The 10,000-nt window shown below is 51.2% G+C and overlaps 2 protein-coding genes across 2 annotated transcripts in view; both read right to left on the bottom strand.

Moving 5' to 3' along the window:
• Proca1 (protein interacting with cyclin A1) overlaps positions 1-2,238 on the bottom strand; it is an 11,173-nt gene extending 8,935 nt beyond the window's left edge. Inside the window, exon 1 of the mRNA XM_021177677.2 lies at positions 1,861-2,238. Within this exon, the coding sequence (XP_021033336.1) occupies positions 1,861-1,942 (82 nt within the window). The 5' untranslated portion in view covers positions 1,943-2,238. The remainder of the gene's footprint in view (positions 1-1,860) is intronic.
• Positions 2,239-5,614: 3,376 nt separating this feature from the next.
• On the bottom strand, positions 5,615-9,466 carry Rab34 (RAB34, member RAS oncogene family). The gene is made up of 11 exons (XM_021176271.2): positions 9,283-9,466; positions 8,410-8,622; positions 8,138-8,229; positions 7,602-7,667; positions 7,399-7,500; positions 7,251-7,315; positions 7,057-7,108; positions 6,512-6,593; positions 6,345-6,435; positions 6,116-6,223; positions 5,615-6,025 (listed from the first exon to the last, which is right to left on the bottom strand). The coding sequence occupies exons 2-11, from the start codon at positions 8,461-8,463 to the stop codon at positions 5,958-5,960; spliced, it is 780 nt and encodes a 259-aa protein (XP_021031930.1). The 5' UTR covers positions 8,464-8,622; positions 9,283-9,466; the 3' UTR covers positions 5,615-5,957.
• Between the last annotated feature and the right edge of the window lie 534 nt (positions 9,467-10,000).

Below are 10,000 nucleotides of genomic sequence, written 5' to 3'. Positions count from 1 at the left end.
ATACATAAATGCCAGGTTCAAACCTGGGTACTGTGTTTTATCTTTTTATATATTTATTTTCGAGACTATCTCACAAAGCCATAGGCTGGCCTAGAATTCCTCATATAGCCCAAGGCTGGCCTTGAATTTATGGTAAATCCTGCTTAGCCTCCCTAGTACAGGAATGGCTGACATGAGCCATTCTGTTCACTTTATTTTGACTGGGGCTGTTTTGGAGGAAGTGTCTAGGAGTCAGCTCCAGGGCCTCACACATGCTAAGCAAGCACTCTTACATGTAAGCTGGAAGCCCAGCTCCTAGCACTCCTGTGAGCTGTAATGGGGGAGACAATCTCCCAGGATGTACACTTTCACAATGCTGGACCCTACGGTGGGCTTTTAAAGTATGACTTTGATCATCAAGGGACCCTGACCCAGAGTGACTAAGTAATTTGCTCAGGATGAAAGGTAACAGCAGAGGCAGAAAAGCTGGTCTTCTTGGCTCCCAAGCCCCTGTGCCTTGCTGGCTAAGGAGACACATATCCTAAGCCAAGTACCCTATGCCACAGCTCCAAGGCCAAGCCCTGAAACTAGATTCAGCTCCTTCCCTATCCAGTTGTCATCCCCCAAAACATTTGCTTTTAAGCCCCATCTTGCAGATTCCTCTCTTCTGATTTCCTTTCTTTCATCTTGATGCAGGGCCTCCCCTGTGGTGTTCAAATCCTAAAGCTATTCCAGTAAAGGCCTGTGCCTAGGCCAGACTCAAACTGCACTGGACTTCTTTCCTCCTGTCACTATAGCAGGCTTTATGCAAGGCTGAAGCCTGTTTGCCTTCCACTAATACCCCTAATAGATGTTGACAACATCAGCTGTTTGGGAGGGAAAACAGGAAGGATCAATGAGAAGTGGGATTTGGAGAGACAGTCTGCCTCTTTGTCCAAAGAGGACAAAGGGGAGCGGTGACTAAGGCAGCGGTCAGTCCAGAGCTCCTGCAGCAGAATGAAGATGGTAATAGCTTGAAAGGAAGAGAAAAGCATGTGGTCTCTTCATTGGGACAGGTAGCAGGGACCTAACTCAAAATGCACATTTATTTGTAGAGGATCCTCCTTATCCTGCGAAACCCCTCCCCTCCTTTGAGGCCCAGAGGACAGGCACTAGAGCAGCCAAAAGAAGGTGTGTGGAGAGAAAAAAAAAAAAAAAGCCGGGTAGTGGTGGCGCACGCACGTCTTTAGTCCCAGCACTTGGGAGGCAGAGGCAGGGGGATTTGAGTTCAAGGCCAGCCTGGTCTACAGAGTGAGTTCCAGGACAGCCAGGGCTATACAGAGAAACCGTGTCTCAAAAAAAACTCCCCCCAAAAAACAAAACAAAACAAAAAAAGAAGGTGTGTGGAGCGAAGAAAGAAAAAGGAAGAAAGAGAAAGAGAGAGAAAGAAAGAAAGAAAGAAAGAAAGAAAGAAAGAAAGAAAGAAGAAAGAAAGAAAGAAAGAAAGAAAGAAAGAAAGAAAGAAAGAAAGAAAGAGAGAAAGAGAGAAAGAGAGAAAAAGAAAAAGAGGGAAAGAAAGAGGAGAGTGCAAGAGAGGCCAATGAGCCCTGTTCTGGGAAATGTCTCCTAGCTAGGCACTTGGAGGTGATTATGATGTCACTTGTGGAATACTCCGACTCTTTCCCACCCTCAAGGTCAATGGAACTGGCCGCCCAGCCCTGGAGCCCAGATGAGCATTGGGCCAAGGGTTCTACCCAACCCTAGCGCCTTGGGGGCGGTAGCCCAGGCCAGAGGTTGCAGCCTAATGCTCAATAGCTGTGCCTGGGTCGGGAGGAAGCCAAGTCAAGCAAACTTCCAGAGCCACGCCCAGCCACGTCCCCATCCTTCTGCCCCGCCCCTTACCAGTTCTCTCGGTTCTCTCAATTTTGCGGCCAGACCTTTCCTCAGTCCATCTTTTAACCGTTATTGTCGTCCTGACCCACATCGCTGTCAGCCCAGTTCTTCCACAGGACCCTACCTCGCAGAGTTCAACGTTGAACCTCAGCTTGGTCGAGCCCTCGGCCCAGCTGTAAGCTCCAGTCCAGCCCCTAGCTCCGCCTCATGCTTGCCCAACCCCCCGCCCGCCTCCCCCCTCAGGTCTTCCAGCCCGGGTCTAAGCGTCAGTAGGGTTCTTCATCCGGGATCTCCAGCTCCTTCCAGGTCCCTCCGTCACACCCTTAACGCCAGTACGGGCTTTTGCCTTTACCTTACAGACCCAGCACTCAGTCCCATACTTTAGCTCCTCGCTGGTCCCTGCTTCTAGAAAACCCTAGCCTAGAGCCCCGCCCACAACAGTTACTGGCCCCGCCCCTTCCAAATTCAAGCTCTAGCACCAGGAACGCCACGCCTTCTGGAGGTTAGCCAGGGACCAATCTTCATGAACGTATGTCCTTGGAGGTATCCTGGCTTTGCGTCTCCTTGGTGACAAGTCCCTCCTCCACTGTGTATAGTACACCCTAAAACCCCCAAACCCCGGACCGCCAGACCCATCCCCCTCAGCTCTACCCTTCAGATTTCCTCCCAATCCCTAGGCCCCAGAGTGGCCTATTTTCCTGTTGAGAAAGTAAGGTGACCTACATTAGTGGTAACTCCATCCCATTGCTCAAACACAGCGTCCACACTTCCCTCATATATCACACACGATGATGCCAAAAGTCTACACAGATCTAACATAAGAAGTACATGTGTGCCGGGTGGTGGTGGCACACGCCTTTAATCCCAGCACTCGGGAGGCAGAGGCTGGCGGATTTCTGAGTATGAGGCCAGCCTGGTCTACAGAGTGAGTTCCAGGACAGCCAGGGCTATACAGAGAAACCCAGTCTCGAAAAACAAAAACAAAACAAAAAAGTATATGTGCAACTGTCCTATACATGCACCTCATGGGACTACACATTCGGGAGGGCCTCTGGGAGAACTGAGTATTGAGGTGACTTCTCACATGCACACTGGGTTAACCAACTCTGTACAAGACGGTGTGAATGAATGAGAGCTGCTTCACAGATATCCCTCACATCACACCTCTCAGTTTCCCTCCAATCAGCTTCCAAAGCCAGAATAGGTGTACCTCAAAAAGCAGAGGATAGGCTGGCCATGGTGATGCTTGCCTTTAATCCACACACTTGCAGGTAGATCTCTGAGTTCAAGGCCAGCTTGATTTTCATCGTGAGCTCCAGGAGAGCCAAGATCAGGACTCAAAAGAAAAAAAAAAGGGGGGGGGGTAGGGGAGAAAGCCGGGTGTGGTGGCATGGGCCTGTGTGCCTTTGTTGGGAGGCAGAGGCAGGCAGATCTCTGAGTTTCAGGACACCTGGGGCAGACCATGAAACCCTGTCTCAAAAATAAATAAATATAACCCCCTAGTAGTAAGGGTGGATTACTTCCTTGGAGTTGCTGGTCAGGGAAGCCTCTAGAACATTAGGGCTATTTACCACTGCTGTCAGCAACATTCCAAAACTGAATGGTAAGACCCTGTTGTTAATGATGTCATATGTGTTGGTTACAGGACTTGGGACTGACCCAGAAGTGTCTGTACCAGTGGCCTAGCTCTTGTAGTACAGAAAGTGTAGTGAAGGGTTTTTGGGGAGGATCATGACCCAAAGTCCTATTCACAATTCTGAGTGTTTCATGATAGAAAGGTCACACAGCTGGGCAGTGGTGGCGCACGCCTTTAATCCCAGTACTTGGGAGGCAGAGGCAGGTGGATTTCTGAGTTCGAGGCCAGCTTGGTCTACAGCCAGGGCTACACAGAGAAACCCTGTCTCAGAAAAAAAGAAAAAAGAAAGAAAGGAAAAAAAAAAAAAAAAAAAGGTCACTCCTGAGTTCAAATCCCAGCAACCACATGGTGGCTCACAACCATCCGTAATGGCATCTGACGCCCTCTCCTACAGCTACAGTGTACTTACATAAAAATAATAAATATTTTTTTTTTAAAAAAGGAAGGTCACACAAGCTGTGTCAGCTACTGCCATAGCTAACACCATTATGAATAAAACAAAGTTTCTGGTTGGACTTAAGCAAAACCTCCTCCAAAAAGGGCAATTCACATCTAATATGTGCCTTGGACAAGAGCAAGCCTGTGGCCAGAGAAGTCATAGGCCCTGGTGAAAGATAACAGCTTTTGGTCAATGAGTATGATGTCCTAGCTGAGTTGCTTCTCGGCATCTCTAATGACCATAGATCATTTTCTGCCTTTACACCGCTTGTTTATAGCAAAAGAAATACTGCCAAGACTCCCCACCAGCTGTACTGTGAAAAACGGGGATAAAAAGACTACTCCAGCCGGGCGTGGTGGTGCACGCCTTTAATCCCAGCACTCGGGAGGCAGAGGCAGGCGGATTTCTGAGTTCGAGGCCAGCCTGGTCTACAAAGTGAGTNGGCCAGCCTGGTCTACAAAGTGAGTGCCAGACAGCCAGGGCTACACAGAGAAACCCTGTCTCGAAAAAACAAAAAAAAAAAAAAAAAAAAAAAAAAAGACTACTCCATTCGAGTTAGATGGCCATAGTCAGGCTTCTGTGTAACTCCTCCAAGGCTCAGGGACCATTATGAGTGGGGAGGTGGGTTAGGGGGAGGGTAGGAATGATTTAAGAGCCCGAGTGTCATGTGGCAATTTCCTCTGACATAAAACCTTCCATCTTCAAGGGAAGTCCTTAAAACACATAGAAGGTTCTGCAGGGAGATCAAACATTCCCTCCTTCAGGAAAGTTCCTTAAGCTAGGGAAGTAAACAACTCAAAGGCTTCAGGAAATCCCTGAAACTGAGCAGGTGTACTAGACCCCTTTTCCCCCAAGCATATTTAAGCAGTCAGGACTGCTTGAGAGACACTCTCAGACAAGCTGAGCTGGCTGGAAGCCCCTCTAATCTGCCCAGTTGTCCGCAGGCTGTGTAGCGTGCTCCTCATTTCCAGCTTTCATAAACTGTCACTCATACTGGAGTGGCTTTCGGTGATGCAGCTGTCTTTCAGTCATTTCTGCTTCTGTAAGCAGCCCCTCACCCATATCCCTGTAAGTAACCCAATTAAACTCATTGGTTCTCCAAGTTGGACTTAGATGATATGTATCCTTTGGTCTACCATCAGTTCTCTATCTGGGACAAATACATCGTCTCTCTAGGGACACTGTCACACAATACTTAGGTACATGGTAATTTTGAGGTCAGGCTGGCCTACAAGAGTCGCTACCTCAAGAAGAAAGGGAGAGGGAGACAGAGAGGAAAGAAAACAGCAAGGAAAGGGTAGTTACTCAGATTTTAACCCAGAGAATCTAGAAGATATAGTTAGTCTCCAAAACCTGATCTCTGAGATGTCAGCCAGTGTGAGCCCTGTCTTAGGAGCCAGGAATGAACAGAATCTCCATAGGGGCTCCAATTCCCAAATCGCTACATGTCCCCACTACACCTATTATCTCTAGTAAGGACTCCAGCCTAGAAAATGCTAATAACGGGGCTGGAGAGATGGCTCAGCAGTACTGATTATTCTTCTAAAGGTCCTGAGTTCAATTCCCAGCAACCACATGGTGGCTCACAACCATCTGTAATGGGATCTGATGCCCTCTTCTGGTGTGTTTGAAGATAGCTACAGTGTACTCATATAAATAAAATAAATAAATCTTTAAAAAAAGAAAGAAAATGCTAATAACAGATTTTAATGCATAAGGCACAGTGTAGGGCTAAAATCATTAAGCATTTTTATACATGAAAGGCCCAGTAGGCTGAGCAAAAGCAGCAAGAACACTGCCCCCCACCAGGCACCCTGGAGAGCCCCAGAGGAACAGAGGGTCATCCAGTCTTTGGCATGGTGCCTGGGGGCAGGAAATGACTAGCATGGTCCCAATCACCCTCTGGGGGCACTGACATCAATGGATAGCTCTTTGGTCTGGAAAAAGTCAGTGCAAATGTCCAGGGGTTGAGTCCTGGAGCAGGTAGTACGGTACCCCGGGAATGGGAAGTCTCTGGACAGTCCTCACTGCTCAGGGACAACATGTGGCCTTTTTCTTGCTGGCAGTTAGGTACAGGTTTTTGTCATCACTGTTAATGCCTGAAAAGGGATGGGAAATATACAAGTCACGGATTGAAGGTAACCCCAGAACCCCTGCTCTCTGCCACTGTTAATCAGGTGATCACTTACGAACAACATCCCCAATGTGCCGAGCCCCAGATTTCTCCAGCTCCGCCAGAACATTGGCCTCAAAGGTTAGTGCTGCCACACGGAAGAAGAATTCCCGGACATTCTCACCTGACATGAGGAGCAGAAACCTCAGGGGGGATACTATATAACACTGGACCCAGCTTAGATACAGGAGGGAGAGGAGAGGTAGGCAGGCACGAACGGCAGAAGGCTGGAGCCCCCAACTCACCAGTGAGGGAGGACACTGCCCAGTACTCGGCCTTGATCTCTTGGGCCACCTTGAGCGCATCCTTCTCCATTAGGGAATACTGAGCAGGAGTCTGTGGGAAAATCAGAGTCAGAACTGGGGGTGGGTCCCCTTACCAAGGTGGAAAGGTCCTCCACTGGTACACTCACACTCAGGTCCTTCTTGGAACCCACAAGGAAGAGGAGCACATTGGAAGGGTCGTTCTCCTTGAGGGCATCAGCGAGCCACTGCCTGCCACAGACGGATGGTGGATAGCATTAAGGACTGAGTGAGCCTGGAAGGCCCCGTTCATTGACTTTCCCATGTCCAGTTATGAGCTCTGGCTTTTCTCTCCACCCCCAGCCCCCACCTCTGTTATTCCAAAGGACCCATCCCAGATTTCTATGCATTGTTGGTAAGTCCCTACCGCTGAACTAGAGGCAGCACTTAGATACACTCTTTCCCCGATCCATCCCCTTTTCTTTTTTTTTTTTTTTCTTCTTTTTTCTTTTATCGTTTTTCGAGACAGGGCTTCTCTGTATAACCCTGGCTGTCCTGGAACTCACTCTGTAGACCAGCCTGACCTCGAACTCAGAAATCCGCCTGCCTCTGCCTCCCGAGTGCTGGGATTAAAGGCATGCACCCCGCCCGGCTTTGATCCCCTTTTCTAAACCCTTCCTGGACTTTCCCATCCTGTTCTGGCATCCTCACATACTTGGTGTGTTCCAGGGATGCCACGTCATTCAGGTTGAAGACAATGATGATGGCTGAAAGAGTGACAGAAACAGCTGCAGGCTGACAGGAAGATGGATGGATGGATGCCTTTGCCTTTTCCCTATCCACCACCTCTGCTTAGAACACTCACTGGTGTGCTCTTAGACTGCTTGCATTCCAGAGCCAAATCCCTACCTTGAGCTCCTCGGTAGTAGGTAGAAGCGATGCACTTGAACCTTTCCTGACCAGCTGTGTCCCAACTGGAAGGAGAGTAGAACCCAGATAATAGGGTGTGCAGAATGGGGTGACAAGGCTATCTGGAAGGAGTGGAAGAGACACTCACAGTTGGAGACTGAAGGGGACACCCAAGACTTCAAATCTTTCCATCTCAAAATCCACTCCAATGGTAGCCTTGTAATTCTTATCGAAGGTGTCTTTGCAGAACCTAAGGAGACAGGAGACACCAAGTAGCCTGTAGCCCCGCCTACCCTGTTAAACTGGATCCAGCTGAGTCTTTTGCCCGGCCAAGCTCCAGTACCCTGTTACCTATTAATGAGACAGGTCTTCCCCACAGATAGGTCTCCCACAACGATGACCTTGGATATCTTAAATCTGTTGGACAGAAGAGTCGGTGGACAGAGAAAATCCATATCAACTAAGGTACATTACCATAGATAGGCAGGTCTCCCTGGAAGCCCAGAAAGTCCTGCACAGATGTGCTGTGGAGCAGTGTTCAACATTAGGGACTTTCAGACCTATTTTTCTGGAGTGTTGGGGGAGGAAGTCCTGTAGTGTTGGGGGTGGCCTAGGAGGGCTCTGCACATGTTAGACAAGTGTGATCCCTCACTCTGTCTCTGTCTATCTGTCTCTCCTCCCCGCTCTCAGATACCCCACCCTGGACTAGAGGTTCTATGGGTGGTGTGACTCTCTCTGTTGGATGTCTTTTCCATAGGCTCACAACCTCAATGGGAGGAAACTGGGAGAACATCAGAACTGAGGCATAACCTTGTAGCCACAAAGGGGTGAATAATGACTTCAAAGTTTCTTGAGTAATTTTTTAGCTAGGAGTGTCCCTAACTCACCCCACGGTGCCTGTCCGGTGCTCCTGGCAGGCGCAAGTGACGCGGGGGTGGAAGTCTTTGCGCACGTGCAAAGCGGCCTCCTTCTTCAGGCACTGAGAGGGACGTGGTGAGAATGGAGCTTTTGTGCCATAGCCAAGCAGCCCTGGGTTGGGGGTGGGGTGGGAAGCGGACCACCCAGGAGCAGCGGGCCTTGCAGGGCGACAGGGCTGGGCCACCTTCTCCCCGCCCACACTCAGAGACAGCCAGAGGCCCGACGTGGCCCTGGTGCCTACCTGGGGCAGCTCCGCCAGGACGCGGTCCCTCCGCACGGGCGCCAGAATGTTCATCTTGTCTGCGGCCTTGCGGGGCTCCCCGGGAAGGCGCAGAGGCCTGATCCGCCTCGGCGGCGGGGACCCGTGGGGACCCGACGATTATCCGCGGCCGCGGGGTACCGACAATCACCCGGGGCCACGGAGAGCCTGTGTGAGCCCTCGGCCTTGGAGACGCTACGACCACCGCGGGCCAAGGGGACGAGACAATCACCCCGGGTCTGGGAGAGCCCACAATCACCCGAGCCCGGGGCGTCCCGAAGACCACTCGGGGGCGGGGAGATCCCCCGGCCGCTAGTTGTGGGCGGGGAGTCGGGTCCCGGGGAGCACGGGCCCGCGCGGACCCTACAATGACACGGGGTCGGATAGCTCCTACAATAACCCGGGGCCGCGGAGACCCGACGACAACTCGGGGCTGGGATGGCCCTACCATAACAGAGAGGCCTGGGGGGCGCGGGGCCGCCCCGCCACACGGGGTCACTTTGCGCAGGGCGGCACTGCCGACGCCCTCGACCGGTGAGAGGAGGGGGCGACAACCCTGGACGCGCAGCGAGGCCCGCCGTCCCACTCTGCGAGCGTTGCAACACGATCCCCGGAAATTCCTGGAGAAGGGCCGCCCCCTGCCCCGCACCCCGTCGCTCCCGGGTTTGAAGCCGCCTTCAGCGCGGCCCTCGCCAACCCCCTCCTCTCCTCCTCGCGCGCTGCCCGGGCTCCAGATGCCCTACCCAACGCCAGGACCGCCTCCACCCAGACTGGGGCCTTTCCAGGCTGGGATCCCCTAAGTCTCTCTCCCCTCCATCTCTCTGTTGGAGCCGCGTCTTCCTCGGGACCACTTACCCAACGGAACTGGTGATGGGGAACCGGTGATTGTAGCGCAGCATCTGGCAAGACCCGGAGCCGCCGAGGGGAAAAGGGGGAGAGAAGGGGCCCAAGGAGAGGCGGTGCTTCCCTCCACGACTCCAGGCCTGGCACATGACTCACAGAGTCTGCCCCTGCTCGCCCTTCTGCCCTGGGAGGTGAGAGGGAGCTCCTAACGGGGCTGTCAAGATCTGAACGAGGCTTCCACCAAGGACCAGATGTCCCAGATCTGTTGACCTCTCCCGTCGAGCCTCCTTCCGTGAAAGATAAAGAAGTGTTAGGTAGACTGTGAAACTTCGTCTTTTGGCGTGGACACTCACCACTATGGGATTGCAGAACCCCGTTTCTAATACGGGTGAACATTTTCTAGCCGGAATAGAACAGTCAAAACCAGAACGCACACACACACCGCCCTCCCAAAGAAGAAATTGATATATGTTTATATGTTTGGAGCTAAATTTGAAGATACAAAAATGAGTGGAATACAGTACTAGAAGGGGAAGACTAGTTCAGGATTGAGGACTATGAAATTATTCACAAGAAAAACTAGAGTAAGAGAAATCACAGCTGTCTCAGCTGTGGCTGGAACTACTTAAGGATCATTACTGATGTCTAGCATGGTGGCTCACACCTGTGGTTCTAGTACTTATGAGACTGGGGGACTTGACTTTTTTTTTTTTTTTTTTTTGGTTTTTTG

This window comes from Mus caroli, chromosome 11 (assembly GCF_900094665.2).
Source record: "Mus caroli chromosome 11, CAROLI_EIJ_v1.1, whole genome shotgun sequence".
In the NCBI taxonomy this organism is placed as follows: Eukaryota; Metazoa; Chordata; class Mammalia; order Rodentia; family Muridae; genus Mus; species Mus caroli.
The sequence above is the reverse complement of the archived record's forward strand: the minus strand, read 5'-3'. Positions and strand labels throughout refer to the sequence as shown.